We start from the raw sequence: 21488 nt of genomic DNA, 5'->3' as shown, positions 1-21488 counted from the left end.
TCATATCCTTATTTGAACCTAACATTGCATATTTCTAGTTTTTGATAATAGCCACTTAAAGACAAGCTAATTATCAGATGACCAGATTGCGTAGTTACATTTTACTGCAGTTTAAAGAATGCTGAATTAAAAAGAGATGTTTGTTCCCTTTAGGTTACTGACTGAACTCTGCAGCAAGCATGTCTGTGTTCTCTTCTGCCCACGGACAGTTCTGGAAATCATTGTAGTCCTTCATCAAATAACTACTCAGTCCCACCAGGTATCAAGTCAAGTCATTTCTACATGTGAAACCAGATATAAACAGTGGGTAAATAAGTCACTGCGATCACGCCAGAGGAACAACTATCTGCGTATGAGAAGGAGGTAGGTAGTGTTTTATTTTTAATAAAGCAAATATTAATTTTCATTGAAAATGTTTTTAATGAACAACTTATTACTGTATATACTCATGTATAAGTCTAGAAATTTTAGTCAAAAAATGTACCCCAAAAACCTGGGTTAACTTATCTATGGGTCAGTGTAAGTATTGTACTTTCTTATCAAAAAAGGAACCATCCCCTGGTGTAAATACATCTCAAGTGTTCTACAACACTATGTTGGTATGATGGATTAGGGCCAGACTAAGTTTGCTCCACTTAGTTTTGATTTTATATTAAACAGTGTCTTTAGTCTAACATGGGTCTAAATATACAGAAGGCACCAGATCCTGTCTGATCTTAGAAGCTAAGCAAAGTCAGACCTGGTTAGTACTTGGGATGGGGATTGACAGGGAATACCAGGTGCTGTAGTGTGTATTTCAGAGGAAGGCAATGGCAAACCAGCTCAAAATACTTCTTCTCTAGGAAAATCCTGTGAAATTCATGGGCTTGCCATAAGTAAACAGGTGATCTGTTAGGCACAAACACATGGACACTTCAGTCTAAATCTATTTTCTCATGCCAACTAAAGAAGACCGATGAAATTAATATGATTTATATACATTTTCACTTGTCATTCAGCTGTTGATTCACTGTCTTCTCTAGTTAATGGACAAAAGCAGTATACACGTCCTGCAAATGTTATGAATCTTCACAAACTCTTGTAAATGGTCTAATTTCAGCACTTTTAATGAATGCCTTAGTATCCAAAGAAGACGATTCCACCTTTAAAGACTCTAACAAAATAAGATCAGGCTTATACTTTAAACACTTCCATGAAGCCTCTGCTCTAACTGTTTGTTCCATAGCATCCCTTATTTATAGGGTAGCCATGCTCTGCATCCAAGATAACTTTTAATAATAATAATAATAATAATGATGATGTTTTATTTATAGACCGCTGTTCCGCAATGATCATAGCGGTGTACAGTAAAAATTGCAATACAATACAAAAAATGGCAAGGCCTCTCTCCCCCTCAAGATGGTGGTCGGGAGGAGGGCTCTTTCCAGGCCAGGCCTCGTCTCTCCCCCTCAAGATGGTGGTCGGGGGGAGGGCTCTTAGTCTTTCCAGGCCAGGCCTCATCTCTCTGCCTCAAGATGGTGGTTGGGGGGAGGGCTCTTAGTCTTTCCAGGATAACCAGGATAACCAGGGCCTAGATGCAAAGTCCCTATGCAAAGCCTTTCTTAAAATCTGTAAATCTTTAGCATTTGTGGCTGATGCCATCAGAGAATCAATGACTTATTCAGCCTGCTCCATTGCTGCTTCCACTAGCCAGAAAATCCATTTGGCTAAAACAATGGAAGGCAGACATGCAGTCCAGATCCAACCCTAGCCATAATCCCTTTACACAGGGAACCTCCTTTAGGTATCTATGTCTTCCTGTATCTAGATTATATCCTTTTGAAATCTCAATCAATCCTAGGAGTCCATCAAGTTCTAGTGACCACCCTATCTGTTCTTCAGAACCACAGCTTCATGGCCAACAAACAAAAATCACTTCTCCCTAACTTGGGGGCTAGTTCATCTAGATGCCTTAGTAGACACCAGAAAGGGTTGCTTTGACCCCGCTCTGGAGAGAATAACAAAAATTTTAAAAAAAGATGCCCTCTCTTCACAAGACCAAAAACAACAGACCTAATGTCACTGACTCATTTATTATGCATGATGAGATCCTCATTTAGTCAGAGGTCTTCCCTACAATGGCTCTTCTGACCTTTTCCAACGCCTATAGCCAAAATTAGGATTCGTTTAACCCAGAAAGTCAGATTTTCTCATTTGTGATGAACAAACACGCACAACCTCCCCCTAAGAGTTCCCTTATAAGACTCTCCAAGAGTAGTTCTCATCAGAAATGCCAGTCTCAATTCAGGGGACCTAGATTCCAGCAGAACAGGCTTACAATATCAGTTGGCTGTAACTTCATGCCAAATCAAGGTTGTTACTCCTTCACTTTCAAAAAGACCTGAGAAGATTACATGTTCTAGTCTGAACAGACAATGAAATTGCAGAATTATATCTGACCAGGCAAGGAGGTTCTCATTCTTCCTACATAAGGAAGCCCATCAACTATTTTTAGGATGGAGCAAGCTTGTTTTCTGCTGCTCCAGAGAACAAGACACGGAATGCAAACTACAGGAAATGAGATTCCACATAAACATTAGGAGGAATTTCCTGACAATATGAGCTGTTCGACAGTGGAACACACTCCCTTGGAGAGTAGTGGAGTCTCCTTCTTTGGAGGTCTTTAAACAGAGGATGGATGGCCATCTGTTGAGGGCGCTTTGATTGTGAGTTCCTGCATGGCTGGGGGTTGGACTGGATGGCCTTGGAGATCTTTTCCAACTCTATGAGTCTATGATTCTCCTGGGCAGAAGAGAATGTCCTCTCCATCAGCATAACACATTCAGGACTCTCTGATCAGGAAGTGGACTTTTAAGTCACCATACTCTGGATCTTAAGAAATAGAGCCTGGACATAACTGTCTTTCAACAACTATGGACACATTTCAGAGACTTGCAGGTCACCCTCTTTGCATCACATGCAAACCACAAACCCTGTATTATAGAGTTAGCTGTATCAGGACTGAAGACATGGTATTTACAGAATAACATGGTTTGTTAGTTCAAGAAAAGGCAATCCCTCTCAACATCCACATTGGAGAATGAGTCCAGGACTGCAGATGCATAGCACATCTGAACACATTAATGTACTGAGATACATCATGTGCTTATTTTTCTTCTCTATGTACTCATGCATTCTTATGCTTGCTCATACACACACACACACACACACACACCTCCCCATATATCTCAGTGCAGAGACAAAACTCTTTAAATGTCTCTCCCAACCATGCCAAGATTGTTTCCTATTCCCTTCTGACTCTTCTGAAAAGAGTAACTTAATTTAGAGCTGTTTTGTTAATTTTTCTTAATTATGACTTGATAATTGTCTCTAACATGGCTGTTGTTTTTCTTTCCTCTACTAGTATTATATTTCTGTCTCCTGTCTTGCAACTCATTTTAATCTTGATTACTCTGGAGCTAATGAGCATCCATACTGTTTGTGAAAAGAATGCTTCAGATTATCAGCAATATCTAAAGTGAGTGCAATTTATCTATAAGTAACATATGGAAAATCAACCTTTTCCCAATCAGTTGATCTTCCTGGGTGATTTCTTATTCATTCCCTTATCTGCCACATGATCATGCATGAGCTGAAGACAGTCTTTCCACTGGCATCCTCCTAATCATCCCCTTAGTTGTAATTTGAAACTCCCAAAAAGGTTCTTGGACTTGTTGAAAATGTTCATTATAACATAATTACTTATGACATTTATTAGATTGTGTTTTCTTTTAAAAATATCAACTCTTTGCAGTGGTTTGGGATTGGGACCATTGAATGCTTTTATCTCTGTTTTCTAGTTCTAATGAAAATCACACCTATCCAAGTTGTTGTTCGTCTTGTTCTTTCCCATTTCTGGAGGAAGCAGCAATGGGGACATGGGGTGATTGGGGAAACAATGAGGATAGCTCAGACCCCTCTCTGCAATCTACAGTCCAGATCCAGATGTCTGTTGATTTGGTGGCTGGCGTATCTAAAGAAATAAAACCAGAAAAGCTAAATTTAATCAGCCAAATTATCTTCTATGTTTGACCATCATTGTCTAAATTTGCACTCCTAATGCACTGACTAGTGAGTAAGCTGGCTAGTGAGAACATAGTGGGATTCACTTCTGAGCAGACATGCCTAGGATTGCATTGTTCTAAATGCTTTTTTTTTCAACAGCTGTATAATTGCCCATCAGGGATATGAAAAAACAGAGAAAGCTATCTCTTAGCAAATGGTTACCATTTGGTTTTGGAAATGCTTGTTTAAAGTCAAAAGTTGGTCTTATCACTGTTTTTCTCTTCCTCCTCCTTGTAGGTTTCTAAAGTTTATTTTGCAGTACACTGAGAATTTGGTGACCTACACAAAGCCGGAAAAGAATAAATGGGAGGAAACTGTGACCCTGACTGAAAAAGCTATGCTGAAAATCAAAACTTTCTTAGGGAAGCAGCTAGCGCTTGTGCAGTTAGCAAAATAAAAAAATATAGTCCTCACCAAGACTTAATAGGTTTAAGTGGAATTGTCATAGCTGCATTCAAGTGTTTACTGGTGTGTGTGTGTGTAAGTAAGTAAGTAAGTAATGGCAAAATGTACTGTACTCTATATTTTCTCTGTGAGGATGAATAAATAACCTTTCCCAGGTAAAGAATAGAATGTGTAGCAAAGACAGTGAATGCTGTTTTTCATTTGATATACATTTTATTTCTCAACTTTCTGATATTTTTTTGTATTTTTTTATTTATTCTTAGTCAAGATTTACCAAAGCGTTTGGGAGAGGACATTTGACAACTGGGGTAGAGACACTACTTAAAATCTCCAGGCAGTAAATTCTTCTCATGGTCCAGTATAGATTTTCACAACCTGATACAGTCGAACCTTCTTATACACGTATTTTTTTACATGGATTCAAGCATCCACGGTTTGAAAATGTTAAAAAAAAGTATAAATTTCAAATATCAAACCTTGATTTTCCTTTTTTTTTTTTAATAAGGGACACCATTTTGCTATGTCATTATATTTAATAGGACTTGAGCATCCACAGATTTTGTTATACATGGGGAATCTTGGAACCAAACCCCAGCGTATAACAAAGGTCAACTGTATTAAAATTCTTTATATGGAAGTACATTCCTCTGATTCCAGGTGGATTTAATTCCTAATCAGCAGAGCTGGAAAAATTACTCCTCTGCTCTACCAGAATCTTTCCAGAATCCCTACTGGCCATGTGGGCTGGATGTTTCTGGGCCCACTTTTTAAGTAACTTTTTAAGCTCTGATAGTAAGTGAATATGGAACTGATAAACATGTTGCCCAATGGTAGGTTTAGTTTTTTCCCTCCTAAATAATTGTCTCTCCTTCCCTCTTTGCTAAATTTAATAAATGAATAAAAACAACCAACAGATTTTGTGTTAAAAGTTTAGAATTAATTGGCAGGTTAGTTCATAATCAGCCAAAGGAAAGCTGAACTCTTCCAGGACATTAATTGACAACTAACGCAACAAATTCTGTTTTTGGTTTGTTTGTTTTTTAAATTGAGCTATCCAAATTTATAAGCTGCAGTTCAAAAAATAAACAGAAGGGGGGCAATGTTCCATAACATATAAATACTTTATGCTTGGTTCTTTACTAGTATAGTGGTGAACCCTTTACCATTACATTCTTGCAATTTGATATCCTTTCAGGCTGGAGGCTCTTGTTTAGTTTTAATTTTAAAATGGAATGTAGCAGTACTGAAAGTATATGAAATTATTCTTCCGTATTTTTTGGCCTATATTCTCAGCAGTTTATCCTTCCCTCTCCAATTTGAGAAATTATGTGCTATTGCAGAAAGAAAGCAGATAAATTCACCTGTTTGATGTTGAAACTACAGTGAAGAATCTTTTCCAAGCAAATTCCATGATGGTAAATAACAAATCAAGGATGACTGATGTACTGAATTTTACTTAGAGATGTCAGAAGTGCATTACTTTCTCTTCTGCTAACATTAATGACACATTAGTTGGGAATATGAGAGAGGGCCTTATTGATGGCTGCTTCCAGGCCCAGGCAAGCTTCTTCTCTTCTTGCCAGCAGGGAAAGACTTTTTTTATTTGGATAGGATGTGGGCTTTTCAGCTGACTTCGTTTTGAAGTAGATTTTAGCTGTTTGATGCTAAAATCGATATACTTTTAAATTATTATATTAATGCTTTATTAATAAATTTGTATTTTGTTTTAACTACTTTAAGCATTGTTTTACTGAAAAGGCCTTATGAAAGGTTAATAAGTAAAGTTGTCAACTTTGTTTGTTTTTTAAAATAATTAATATAAGCTTGAGAGCCTATTGGCATTTGTACCTGCATTTTATTGAACCTTCCCTACATGGTGAATTCCAAATGTGTTGGACTGCAACTCCTGTCATCTCTCCCAGTATGGTTATTGGCTTCCAGCTTTGGATGGAAGATCTGTAGGGCTTAGAGTTGCATATATTATTCCCATAACAGAAGAATATGAAGCAGCCTCTTTTCTCTAATTGATGTACCATAGCTAAAAGTAAAAACCTAATCTTATTATTATTTCTAGACCTGGTAAGAGTCCTCCTTAGGTTTCAGATCTGCCCAGTAACATGGACAAATAGCCTTTTGTTCATCAGTATGAAACCATCAGAACAGACATTTCTGCCCTCTTCATTTTGATCCCCCCCCCCCATTTGTCCAAATAATATTTTCATACAAAGCATTGATTTTACTATCCTGACTATTTCCCATAATAAATGAATTGAAGATTGGCTGACTTTCCTGTTCCCTGAATTTTTTTAGCAGTAGTCTTTGGAGTTATTATTTAATAAGATCACAGTACTGTCTAGGAGCTAGTCTAGTATAATATTTTGAGCACTGGACTATAGATCTGAAGACAAGTTTAATCCTTGCTGGATGCCCTTGGGCAAGTCACACACTCTCAGTCTGAGAGGAAAGCAAAGGCAAACCCTTTCTGAACAAATCTTTCCAAGAAATTCCTGTGATAGGTTTGCCTTAGGGTCACCACAAGTTGGAAATGACTGGAAGGCACACAGCAACAACACAGTACTGTCTGATCTATGATAGCTATGCTGGCTTTTCTTAAAAGTGAAGAATAAATATTAAATACTAGTTGCACGTCAAGGATGCACAAGGAATGTAGAAGGGCAGGGGAATGCAATTCAAAAGGCCTTTCTATTGTTAATCTTTGCACATTTCCTCAGTTCTTTAGTGGGCCATTACTTGCAGGTAAGCATACAGGATTGCTGTTTCAGTTCTACTAATGCACAAACATATTAGAGGTTCTCTGCTGCCAGCTCCATTGTAGTGCCTGAAAACTATCCAAGAGCACAGCTGAAGGTACTTTGGATGCAGGAAGAGAAATCCTGGCTATCTTAAGAGCTCCTGTTCCCACACACTAGTATCTCCATTGCCACTCCCAGCTTGCACAGTTAAGATAATTAGAAGTATTTTTACCATATTCTTTAGTTCCCAGGGTAGCTTGCTAGTATCGGTAGTAAAGCACAGTCTGCACACTGCTACAGTCTAAGAGACATGGGGGGGTGTTCCCATTCGCCTAGCGGATCATGATGCGAATTTAGGGGGTATCGTTTCCACTCAAGCCCGAATTCGACCTGCATTGCCCCTGAATCGTTCCCACAGAGATTCGAATATGAATCGGATTATCTTGAATAATTCGAATTATATGCCTATAAACCGGTTTTTAAAAATATAGTAGGTTTTAAAGCGAATTATTTTTGCTCCTGGGGTCCGATTCACGGTATCCGAATGGGAACGACAAGGGTGTCTGATTCGGGAACCTGGAGATGGGAGGAGCAGCGCTCAAGGGGCTGGCCTGTGGGTGTCACCCTCTTTGTTCTCTTTCTGCATCGCCAGCGCCATTTTCTTCAATTTGCATAGACTTTCCCCTGGTGGATTGCAGCCTCCCCTCTGCTCCTCATTCATAGACCAATGTGTGAGGAGAGCCATTGAACACCATTTTAAACTTTTTTTTTTTTTTTTTGCCTCTGCCTGAGCGCCTGAGCAGCAAATGGGCTTTGCAGGACATGCCTGCTTGATCGCCCCCCAGACAGCCCAGTGAGCAATGGGAGAGGCAAAGGGATTTGGGGAAATGGAGGCTCTTTCCAGAGGAACTATGGGGAAGACACAGGAGATCCTGGACGCCCAAGGATCTGAGGGGGGATCAAGCTTTCTCGTCTCTCTTCCCCAAAGAGTCTCTCCCCACTGAAGCCTGCTGCCTTCTCCTTGATCTGATTTGGCAAACACACACGCGCACACGATAGATAGATAAATAGATAGATAGATAGATAAAAAGATTATATAGATACAGATATATAATCTTTATACACACATATTTTTATATATGAATACTCACACACACATGCATATATATATATATATATATATATACACACACACACACAAACAGATATATACACACATATTTGTGTGTGTGTATATATATATATATTTCTAAAGTAAATTATAAAGTAACAACTTTTTTTATTTACGAAAAAAAACCTCATCTGTAGTTCCAAACCCTCTGTAGAAATAATACAGTTTGAGACCCCTTAACCTTCCCCGGCTCAGCACTAAGGAATTATGGGATCTGTTGTGTTTGTGAGACATTTATCCTCCTCTGCCAGAGAGTGCTGGTGCCATAATAATTCCCAGGATTCCCTAGCACTGAGTTATGGCAGTTAATATGGGGAGACACAGAAGAGGATGAATAAGGCTCCTTCTAGTCTGGGGAGACACAACAGAAGAGCCTCGGATGGAGCCGATTTTCATTGGCCGCCCAAGAAAATAAACAATCCAAGACTTGTGACATCTGAAGCCTAGGCGCTTGATTGACAGCTTGCGGACACAAATGGGAACGGGGAGCAAGTTAATCCGCTTTAAAATAAAGCGATTTAAAATAAATGGGAACGAAAACAGGGTCTAAATGAATCGAGGTAATTTGCCCCTTTTCGTAATGGAAACGATGGAAAAAATTCGAATTATTCCCGGAACATAATCTGAATCAGAATTGCACCAATATAATCCATTTTATCTGCCAAGTGGGAACACCCCCATGATGTTCAAGGAAAAAGATGGAGGAGGAGGAGCAGGAAAAAAAATGCTCAGGCACCATTCTTAAAATTGGAGTTTGTGGAATGAGTGCCATTATGTGCTGGGTGAAAGTGGATGAAAGGCAACTGGCCTTCCAACTGAGGTGGTGAAATTCTCCCTCAGCTTTGCTGAATGAGAGAATGACTACTGCTGTATGGCAAAGCATCTGCTTTTTCAACAGAGGTGGTGGCATATCAGTACTACTAATATTACCATTTTGTTATTTTTATTCTATTTTGCTATAGTAAAATGGTGACAGAAGAACCAGTTAACAATTGTTTTTTTGATGGGGAAATGTTTTTACATGAGAAAGTAGTGTTTGACCCTCACATTTTCCTCTCCAAAGATCAGTAAAACGTTAACGCCATCCTCTTTGCAGCCCTCCAAATATGCAGTGATTATTTATTACTGTATACAGGACATACATTTTGAAACCACACATCCAGCTTTTATTATACTGCTCTTCAGGGACTTATGATACCAATGCAATGCAAGGCCACACATAAGATCAACTGAAATGCAAACCAGCAACTAACTGAACATTTAAAAAGTGGATGAGTACATGCAGGTTGTGTGTTTTAATGAGACTTGTTTTACACAGTAAGTGTGTGATGTGCATGCTCCTGCATTTGAATCAAATGTTTGAAGGCTATTAAAATGGAAAAAATGACAGATCCTTCCAGATGAGGCTTTTCTCATTCACTCAGCCTGCCTCCTTGACTGAATTTTATGAAAAGATCCAAATAGGTCCTAGAGCAAATACTAGAGCAATTAATCATTTTAGCCAAAATAACTAAGCTGAAGCTATCATAATTTACAAATATCATGAGGTGATATGGTTCACCAGAAAAGAATAATTAAAAAGTAAAAGGCAGCATAGTATAGTGGTTTGGTTATTGGACCATGACTCGAGATCAGGATTTGAACCCCCACTCAGTCCTGGAAACCCACTGGGTGGCCTTGGACAAGTCAAACACAGCCTGAGAGGAAGGCAAAGCATCCCTCCAAAAACCCTGTAATATGTTTGCTTTAGGGTTATCATATGTTGAAAATTACTTGAAAGCACACACCAACAAAAGGCAGTAAGAAAAGAGAAAGTTGATTTGGAAATGGTACCTGACTCCAGTGAGATTACATCATATTAATAAAAATAACTCAAAAATTGTTGGAGAGGCTGTCAAGAAGTAGGGTCATATATGCATATATGGTGGCAATGTAAATATGTACAATTTTTGGGGGGGGAAAGTGCTATTAGAAATAGAAGATGTTATGAATATAAAAATAGATAGAAAACCAAGTATTGTTTTGCTATTGTTATATAACTTAGAGAAATGGAAAAAAGAAAAAAAAAGATTTGGTAACAAATTTGCTTACAGCAGCAAGATTAATAATAGCAAGGTGTTGGAAAACGAAAATAGATGTAGAAGTGGAGGATTGGTACAAAGAGGTATGGAAATTAGCGATTAATGATAAGTTGACATGTAAACTGAAATTTAAAAAAAGGACTATGGAAAAGAAATGACTTTGAGGGGATTTGGAAAGAATTTATTGAGAAAGTATTGAGAAAAGAAGATGGAAGATTACCTCCAGAAGATGAACTGAAATTTTGGATGGAATATAAGGATAGAAATGGCTCCAGGGAAGGGGGGGGGGCACTGAGGGGTATACAAAATAATCTGTTAAAATGTAATAGAATGTAGGAGATATTTGTTTATGGAAATATTAATAAAAACTAAATAAAAAGAGAAAAGCGAAAGACTACATTCAAGGTGGATTGCCAAACAAGGAAGTCAATGCTCTGAAGCAGCAATACCTGCGTAGAACAGCTGATGACAAGAGACCTCTTGGAGGTTTCTCATTCATATGGTCAACATGGAGTCGACAGCAAAAAAACACCACCATCAGATGATGGCATCTTTTAGTTGCACCCATCCTGTGTTTTATCATAATCCCTTCCCTCTTCATCCCTGACCAAAGAAACGATGTTAATGAGGGAAAGACTAAATAGTGCCATGGTGTCCTTTTGTGGGAAGTGCTAGGAGCCCTCCATCTGAAAGTACCTAAAGCAGCAGCAGCCATTGAATGGGGCAACAGGTCCTTTGAGGTGAGAAGTATTTGGTGATGGCTGGTGGCTTCCATATTGGGACAGTGAATCAATTAGAGGATTAAAGAGGTTATCCTAGGTGCTGCACTCTTGGCTGTGAAATGGGTGCAGCACTTTGAATATCTCCTTTAAAATATAGATGAGAGCAACTGCTCTAGTGATATGGGAGCTACCAGCCACAGCTAAAAGCATTTCTGTTTCCAAACTCCTAGTCATCTTCTACGGTTGAGGCATGATAAGGTCTTAATGAGGATGGTGCCAACTGCTGGCTGAAATGTCAGTGAAGCAGTTAATCCATTCCCATGATGTGGCTAGATTTAAAGGTGCTATTGAAGGTGGTGAACATGCCTAGGAATCAAATTCAAAGACATAACCATCTATAGTAGCCCCTTTGAGAATAACTGAAAGAAGCTGGTAGTATGAGTTTTCTCTACTTTCTAAACTGCCCCCCCCCCCCCCCCGCATCTGAGGAAGTAGGCTTAAGTCTGCATGATCTCATGCTACCAGCTTCTTTCTTTCAGTTAGTCTCATACCCTTTACATACTACCTAGGAATAGTGTTCAGCACCATGGAGACCTCCTTAAAAACATGAATTGAAACCTAAAGTGAATTCACTGTCCCCCCTGGCCACTACCGCATCCAGAAGCACCCTACATGTTATTAAGGCATTTGGTGGGATTTAAATTCCTCTGGATTGTATGACACCAAGCTGTTACACTCTGAATGTTCAGTGTTTACCAGTGACTTTATCTGTTCCCTGATCTGCTTCCATTCTGTCCATACTCAACCTCTTCCTATTGGTTTTAGAGTAGTAGTAAAAACATGCCATCAATGCACTTTAAATGTATATGTGCCCCTCAGAGGGTTGCAAGCAAATGAAGGGGAACAATAAATATCCTTGGAATTGCCAATCCATGGTACCACATGGGGTGTATTGTGTCATGCTACTGTAATGCCGCTTTGGCATGTCACAAAGGGTGAACAAATGTTGGAGACTAGACAATTTATTTGTCTTTAAAAAATGAATCCAATGATAAACCTGTCCCAGGGGAAGCAGCTGAGGGACAATTACAGAAGTGATAGCCATTAAATTGATGGCATGTCTGGGGTCTCTGGAGTCACATGCTGTAAAAATGGATAGGGTATTTTTCGAGTGATGTATAATGGCGTGTGTAGGGGAATAAGTAATGGTTACAATGTGCAGATGTGGCTCAGCAGCACCTGCCTTTCCAAATACAGGATTTAGTGAGGTGCTTGCACAGAATTCTTTATTTTCTTTATTTTAATTTCTGTTATTAAAATATTTATATCCCACTGTATAGCATGACATCTCTGGGCAGAGTACAAATAGCATTGATATAAACAATTTAAAACAGCAAAAATAATTTTAATAGATTAAAAGTCTATTAAGCACACTGATATGTTAAAAGCAGGTTAAAACAGTTTAAAACCATGTGCATAAACATTTTGAGGTAAATGATTTAGGCCTTGGAAAGACTGGGTAGACCACCATATCTTTATTTGGCGTCTACATATATGGATATGGGTTGGTGCCAATTGGGCCTCCAAAGGGAGGGCATTCCATAATTGAGGTTCCACAGCTAGGAAGACCTTCTCCTACATCCTCACACAATGTGTTGACCTCACTGGTGGGACACTGAAGAGGTTTACCCCAGCAGACCCTCTTGCCATCTGAGGTTAATTTGTACTCAGACTAATGAGGGTCTCCTTGATAAAGAGAAACCTAGGGAGGAGATTCAAGACTGACTCATTATGTTGTGTTGGATTTTTTCTTTCTTGATATTCCTTAGAAAACTCAGGAAGTAGGAGAGAGTGTTTAATCTCAGTAGCAGAGCAAACACAGCAGAATATAGGTGAGCAGGAAAATTATGTACACTTTATCTCCCAGCCCACATGTCCCCAAAATAAGACAAAGTCTCTTAGTCTGAGTGAAAATAAGTTTACTTACAAAATCATGTGTACGAAGAAATACACAAGTCTAGCTTCATGTTCTAAAGAAGATGAGGGAGAAAGGTAGATTACATGCTTCTTAAGAAAGTTTCCCTTAGCATGCTAGGGAGCCATGCTACTTTGGACAAGAACAAAGGAGAGAGGGAATGCATATTGGAGTCCCCAAATATTTGTGTAATTGTATAATATAATTTATTTTTCACAGAAATCCAATCTTTTGCACTATTAATTTATTATACTTCTGGCACACATGTAAAATTGTTACTTTTGGCATGCATAGCTCATACTCATTTTTAAAATATTTTTCATAATCTATTATTTGGCTTTCAAGGGCCGAGTGATGGAAGGATTGCCTTTCAACAACAACAACAATAATAATAATAATAATAATAATAATATTTATTTATATAACGCTTTTCCAAATTCGATCACAGCGTCTAGTCCCAGCGTCTGCCAATCTAGCAGTTCGAAAGCATCCAAATGCAAGTAGATAAACAGGTACCACTTTGGTGGGAAGATAACAGCTTTTTATCAGTCATGCCGGCCACATGACCACCAGAGTTGTCTTCGGACAATGATGGCTCTTCAGCTTAGAAACGGAGATGAGCACTGCCCCCTACAGTTGGTTACAACTATACATTCATGTCAAGGGACTACCTTTATCTTTCCACCAAAGTTCCCAAAAGTAAAAAGGAGTGGGTTTTGGCAACTTTCCATTAGGGTTAATGTCACGTTATTTCTCTTTTACCCAAATGTCATCCGAAAAACAACCAGCATTTGTGGGTTTTTTCTACTTTCTGTTCAGGTTAACCCCAAATGTCATGTGGAAAACAACCTGCAAAAGCATGCAGTTTTCACTTTAATTCTAGTTTCTGCCTTCGTGTGATAAACTCCTAAGTCAGACAAAGAATAACGGGCTTCTCTCCCAATCTATTTCCAGTCACATTTCACATGTTGGTGCTTACCTTTAGACAGCTTGACCCCCCCCCCTCCCCATAGGTACTAATGTGGCCATAAAAACCTTGCAAGTTAATTTGAAGGTTTTCTCTGGATGTTCTAATGGAATAAGACAGATGACAAAAGGGGAAAGTCTTCTTTGTGGTGGTTTCCTGCTTCTGGAACTCTACGAGGTTCTTTGCTTATATTATCTTTCAGTGAGTCTCCCATGCTTTTTCTGGTTGTTGATACTCAATAGTACCATTTAAGGTGTTCTGTCTGTATGATGCTTTTTTTTTTTGTTCTTTTTATTGTCTTTTAATTAATTTTTTAAAAAATATATAGGAATAAGCACATACTGCAGTGGCAAATTACTCTGATAATTTTCTCAGAAGGACAGCAGCTAAGTTTATTAAATAATTAAAACTGATGCATACAAAAAAAAAAAATCCCTCCAGGGCAAAAACAGTAATATGAGCACAGCCTGAGTGAGGCTTACACTCCCCAATAACACTGTTAAATGCATTCCCAACTCACTGGAAGCACCAATTTGTGGATTGTGTCTACAGAGAAAGTGAGGATGGGTACATGTCCCAGGTCTGTTTTTCTTTTCCTGAAGGCCACACAGAACTAATCTGCACTGCAGAAATAACACAGTTTGACACTGCTTTAACTGTCATATGGAATACGGGGATTTGTAGTTTATTGTGGCACCAGAGCTCTTTGACAAAACTACAAATCCCAGAATTTTGTATTGAACCATGACAGTTAAAGTGGAGAGCCAGTGTGGCATAGTGGTTTCAGTGCTGAAATATGACTCTGAAGGACCAGGATTCCCAGCTCAGCTATGAAACCACTGGATAATAATAATAATAATAATAATAATAATAATAATAGGTTTTATTTATATACCGCCCAATCACTGGGAATCTGAGCGGTTTACAATAGAGGGGATAACAGACAGTTCCCTGCCCACAGGCTTACAATCTAAAAGACACGACACAAAAGGAGAAGGGAATGGTGAGGGGGGGAGGGAATCAGGTCCAGCATTCTTCTCTCCCTCTGAGGCCTGGACCAAGGCAGATGGACCGGAGGGAGGGCTCTTCTTCTTCAGGCTAGCCCCTGATGGAACTGGGCCAGCCTTCTCTCTCCCTCAGAGGCCAAAAAGATGACAGGGAGGGAGGAGCCTCCTTCTTCAGGCTAGCCCCTGATGGTACTGGGCCAGCCTTCTCTCTCCCTCAGAGGCCGAACGATGACAGATTAGGGAGGGAGGAGCCTCTGTCTTCAGGCCAGCCCCTGATGGTACTGGGCTAGCCTTCTCTCTCCCTCAGAGGCCGAACGATGACAGTTCGGATGACCTTGGACAAGTCATATGCTCTCAGCCTGAGGCGAAGTCAATGGCAAACCTCCTCTGAACAAAATCTTGCAAAGAAAACTCCATAATAGGTTAGCGTTAGGGTCATTGTAAATTGGAAATGCCTTATTTATTTATTTATTTATTGAAGGCACAGAACAACAAACAAAGTTAAAGTAGTGTAAACTGCATTATTTCTGCAGTGCAGAAAAACCTATTTTTCATGGAATCTGGTATACAGTGGGGGGGGGGGCAGCTAATCTGATGCAACCTAATTGATTGGGAGAGTTGGGGCTTAGGAACAAGTGAGCCTTCTAGCCTCAGGTCATCTCTTAGTCCACATAAGCTGCTTTGTCCATCACACCATCAGGACAACATATGCCTACGTTTGAACCCAGACTGTGGGCTAATAAAGCACTAACTACTAAAAGTTGTTGCTATGGCCATCCCTAGATGTTTTTTTGGATTTCAAGATTCTACGTGTTAGCTGTCACAGGGGAATCCTAAAGAAAGAGCTAATGCACTGGGACCTGGCTACCTGAGGCTCCATCAAAGGTAAAGCATTCTTTTTCTAATATTGAGACTGATTGGCATGCTTTACCTCTGCACCACCTCAAGTTTTCCTGATGGAAAACATGAAGATTTCTTCAGAAACTCAGTGTCCTCTACCTACACTGGAGCCTGTAGCTTCACAAAGGAAGGCAACATACTGGATTCCAAGGAAACAGCTTCTTTGAGTTGCAAATTGAATTAAATTTCTTTAATTTTAAAAATCTCCCACTGACTGTATGGCCAAAGGGGGAGGTGCCAGCCTGCAGATAGCCATCTCTACCATCTGAACTAAGACCAGATACAAAAAATGCAGGCCTATGACTAACATCTTCAATTTTTTTTCTCCTGTTTGCCTGATGAAGAAGCCAGTGTGACCTTGGACCTTATCGCACACACAATTTTCAACGTTTTGGGGACTGAAGAAGGATGCTCGTGTGCGCACGGGTCCAGCAGAAAAAGGAGTTTATCACACATGAAGACGTCCTCTAAGAGGCCCCGTTCCACCCCCCCCGGCGCACACCTGTTCGTGTCCAGGCCTGACGGGCGTGATTTTTGCCTGATCGATTGCCTTCCGTTGGCAAAAAATGGCGCCCGTCAGGACTGGACGCGAATGGGTGCGCGCTGGGGGACGGAACGGGGCCTCTTGGAGGACATATTGGTGTGCGATAAAGTCCATTTTCTGCAGCACGCGCGCGCACACGAGCGTCCTCCTTCCTTCCCCAGAACGTGTGTGCGATAAGGTCCTTTGAAAGCTTGCAACGTGTAATTGTGCATTTTGGTTGGCCCCATAAATGTATCATTGTTTGGATGTTATTCAATAAAAGTCGTGTCCTTTTCCATTCCAACAAAATGTGGCCTTCATACATTCTTGCTAAACACAAAGCCCCACACTTGCCACTAGGCCCACAAATGCTCACTTGCTTAATCCATTTGCCTTCTCTTTTCTTGTCCCGTGAAAATATTATTCACCTTGGAGAAAAAAAAAACAAAGAAGAAGACAACAATGGCTGGTATCTTCATTCCACTTCCTTTATCAGACTGAGATTCAGAATCATTTTATTTGGCTATGGCACAATGTCCATTTCAAAAGACTATATCCATAAAATGTATCACTTACTTTAACCTCAACAATGGAATATCTCGCCCACCCTCCCCAGCACAAAACGTGCCTGACAGGATACCATATATCCCATTCCACCCCTGGAATGTTTAAACAAGGACCAACATTACAGTCTGTGATGGCATGAGCAGTTTTACAAAGGAGAGCAGGTGTGCCTGCTTGAAAGATAACCTATTCCCCCATCTGCCGATAAGATAAATGACCCAATTCTTGTGAATTAGTTAATGTTTCCCTTTCTAGCCTGCTGTGTACATAGAGGCCTGCTGGACAAGCTGTCTTGAACGGTACGCCACTGTGTGCACAGTACTATAATTCTTGACATTATCATCCTCTCACCTGGTGCCCTTAGCTAAACATCCTTTTAATCAGTTGCACAAAACTGATTTGAACTTTAGGAGTTCTAGCTTTTCTTTTAAGAAACTCAATCTTTGAAGCAAGCATTAAATGTTCAGTAAAACAAATAACTGAAAATATGGATATGTCCAATGGGTGTCAGGTTTGCCTAATATCTCTCCCCCCCCCCCCCCCATGTTATGCTGACATTTAGGAAAATGTGATGCTTTTACTTCAGAAAGACCATTAATTCCACCTTTCTCTAATGGAAAAAAAATCTCAGTTTATAAATATATCTTACTGTTATGGGTTCTTCCTTATGGATTATATTTTATATTATTGGCGGAAGATATTTTTGATTGAGACAAGAAACAGCTGATACTTCTTGACATGAGTGAGGCCAATATTCAACAGTTACTTTCTGTCAGCATGAGTAGTTTTGCAGCATCAGAAATCCCGTTTCAGACTATGTGTAAGTAGGGAACTGAGTCCAGTTTAGGACTCCTTTTCGAGCTGGAGTTGATGCAGTGAATAGCATTTCTATATGACCCTCTAGTGCAATACATTCTGCTACCATGTACATACACTAACATTGCTGGTGCAACTAGAAAATCCAATGAAACTCCATTTATATATAGTGTTTAGCTTTGCTAGCTTTTCAGTGGGTTTAAACTTGACATTTATATCATCATTTAATACAGAAATATATTTTACATCTTTTCACTAGTTAGCTTTTTGCAAGTGGACTTTACCACCCATGCCTTTTACTCCCTGTACAATGTTGCAGAAACCACCATTCTTCTCTATCAACTCTGGTTCATACTTCGAGAATCTTTTGTCTTGATGACTGCTCCTTCTTCTCTTTTGACTTCCCCTTTCACATCATTATTCTCATTGATCCTGAGAAAATTGGTGCAAAAATCATCCAACTCTTCTCATCATTCATTCATCCACACCTGCTTCAGTTACGTTTCCGGGCTTCTCACTCCCTTCCATATCCAGCACAAAAGCCTTCTCCTTGCCTTGAAAACTCTCAACAATATCCTTGCTCTACTTATAGTTTGTTTTTGTACTCTATCAATGTCCAAAACTGACTGAACTTCATCTAATCTAGCCATTAAGCCCATTCATTCTCCTTAGCTGTCTCCTCAGAATTGATTGCTTTCTACATACTGGGACTACCTCTCTCTCTTCCTTGAAGCTTATTTCCTAAGTATATCATACATGGCTTATTTCCTTAATCTTCATTTCCCAATTTACCCAGTGTATAACATCAGCTGACAGATATAACATAGTTTTGCTCATCACTTTTGGCACCCATGACCCATCAGGTTTTAGCTATTCCACCAGCATATTCTCAGTAGAACTGCTTCACAGACTGTTAGTGCTGGCCTGTTTGATATTTGATGACACCTGATTGATGAGGCAAGAAGTGAGCATTTAGAGCCATGGGACAAGCTGGTAATCACCATGTAGAGCAAGTTAAACCCAAACTAGGATTCAGGGCCAAGGTGTAAGCCAGAAATCATGCCTTAAGGACAACCAAATATCCTGAAACACTCTAGAGTTCAGGAATCAGTGATGTATTCAAGTCTTTTACTCCAAGTGTCAAGTCCAAGTCTCTACCTTCAAGTCTCAAGTTAAGTCTCAAGACCTTGCAAGATACTTTCAAGTCAAGTCTCAAGTTGAATCTCAAGTCTTGGAGTCAGCTTTAACAGAAAAAAATGAAGGTGCTGGAAGTGGTGTGTGGGAGATTTCAGTAACTAGAAAATCAAGAAAATGTGCACAAAGCTAGGTAAAAAATTCTTGGGGAAAAACAGTAAACATATTAAGCAATGGGCTTGAGGCAGCAGGATCCTTCTAAAGCTTTTCAAAAGCTTTAGAAGTCTCCTCCATTATACAGTGGCGACAGACTGCTGAGTAGACCTCAACCCTGGCCTCAAGCTAATTGCTTAATGCATTTACTGTTTCTGGATGAAGTTAGACAAGCAAGTAGGTCACTAAAAATACACAAGTCTCAAGTTGAGTTGAGACAGTGCATCATTTAATGTCGAGTCAAATCCAGATTGAGTCAGTGAAGCAACCTAAGTCTGACTTGAGTCCAAGGGGAAAGGAAACTGGTGGCTTGGAGCAGCCAGGACCCACCCTGCCCCAAGCAGCCTGGGACCACAGTGACCATATGGCCTGCTTTTAAAGTGGGCTGCTGCCAAAGTCCCAAATGGGCCACCAGGAAGGAGTGGCCTTTCACTGCTCCTTTTTCCAGTGGCTTCAAGCTGCCTTAGGCAGTCTCAAAACAGCTTCTAGATGATTGGGGGGGGGGGGGCATACTTCATTTGCACGCCATGCCCCCAAAGCAGCCGGAAACTGCACCTTTTGGACTATCTGTTTCAGGCCTGAGTCAATCAAGTCAAGTCTACCTCACTGTGAGGAATACATTGGTTGCTCAAACACAGAAAGATCAGCAGTCAACCTAGTTGGATGGAGTCAGTCCATAACCTATATAGGTACTTCACTAAGAGTCTGACTAATTCTTTCTTTTTTGTTTTATCTTTCCTGTGATGTTTAGCATGTTTTTAGAAGAATTGTTTCCTCATGTGTCATATCTATTTGGCATAGCATATGATTTTCTTTATCTCCCCATCTTTCCTTTTACATGTATTATTTTCTGATTAGTTATTAGAAAGTAAATAAGGGCTTAATTTACAAATTTGATTTCTGAGAGGCATATCGCTGAGGAAATTACCACTGTTGGTAGCAGTAGGGCAGGGTGCAGCCCTTCAGACAGAATAACACAAATATAGGATTGTGCTCAGAGACTCTTAAGTGCTACTGTGCACTGGATTTCTAGTAACTGACTGCATCAAAATGCAAGTACTTTTATGCATCCACATCCTGGAAAATTATACTGCTGTGATCATGATTTTTTGAAAGACAATGAATTTTTTTACTAACCATTTTTGATTCTGAGAATCTTTGAAAAATAGTTACCACAAACACAAACAATTTCAAGAGCTATAACTTTGTCAATCCATAATGGTAAAGGAAAATAATTATTGACTTTAAAGTTGGTCTACTACACTTTCATGTATTAGTTAACAGAAAAGACACAAAACTATTAGTATATGTGTTTCCTTGACATGTGGGAAACTGGCAGATCAAACAAGCTTTTTTCTTTATAAAATAGTAAATGTATCAGGAATGTGAGCAGCATTTGCAATCTGCATTCTCTGAGGGGATTTCTCTCCAAAGTATACTATAAATGGAAGCTTGTTATGAATGTAAATATTAATTATACATTGAGAACCAGGAACTGTTTTTACTAGGAGCTTGTTAGCTTGTTAATTATCATAATTATCATACAAGAGAAAGGGGAAGAAAGCAAAAGCAAGAGACTGTGATTAGTGTTGATAATTTGCCTTGTCTTTTCTCCTCGGTTGCCGTTTTCATTTGGAGAAAATTAATTCTGTGAAATCATCACTAGACCCTTTATGTCCTGATACACATCTGCATTGGACAGCTTTGTTCCAACCAAATGCAGGCTGAATGCAGTCTTGGCACCTTTCCCATCCGTCTGTATTTTGCCATGTTTTGAGTCTGATGGGCAGTGGCAAACTGTGTGTCTATCCTCCCTTGGAAACTGAGGAAATAAAGCAAGGCCCTTTCCAATTGATTGTCATTGACACAGCTCTGACCAGTTCTTGCAGGCATCTCTCCTTTACATTTAGCATCCATACATCTTCCCCTCATGTTTGAACCCTCAGTATAGAAAAATCACATTTCTCTAGGACTCAGACTATACAGTGGTGATGAAAAATGTGATTTTCTGCATGCAGAATATGCAAGCAGAGGAAAAAGGTTCTGAGGTTCAGGCTGGCAGGGAGGGGGGGGAAAAGAATAGCACTCCCAGTATAAGTCCCTTTAACATTTGCACAGCTGTGTTGTGTGCCAGTCAAACTATGAATGTGCAC

The 21488-nt window shown here is 39.6% G+C and overlaps 1 protein-coding gene across 1 annotated transcript in view; it reads left to right on the top strand.

The window, feature by feature from the left end:
* The window catches only part of ERMARD (ER membrane associated RNA degradation), a 34220-nt gene extending 27281 nt beyond the window's left edge, over positions 1 to 6939 (top strand). Inside the window, exons 16-18 of the mRNA XM_042445163.1 lie at positions 154 to 363; positions 3404 to 3517; positions 4342 to 6939. Of these exons, the coding sequence (XP_042301097.1) occupies positions 154 to 363; positions 3404 to 3517; positions 4342 to 4501 (484 nt within the window). The 3' untranslated portion in view covers positions 4502 to 6939. The remainder of the gene's footprint in view (positions 1 to 153; positions 364 to 3403; positions 3518 to 4341) is intronic.
* Positions 6940 to 21488: the final 14549 nt, after the last annotated feature.

Source organism: Sceloporus undulatus, chromosome 1 (assembly GCF_019175285.1).
Source record: "Sceloporus undulatus isolate JIND9_A2432 ecotype Alabama chromosome 1, SceUnd_v1.1, whole genome shotgun sequence".
NCBI classification, from domain to species: domain Eukaryota; kingdom Metazoa; phylum Chordata; class Lepidosauria; order Squamata; family Phrynosomatidae; genus Sceloporus; species Sceloporus undulatus.
Note: the sequence above shows the minus strand (reverse complement) of the source record. Positions and strands in the feature narration are given on the sequence as shown.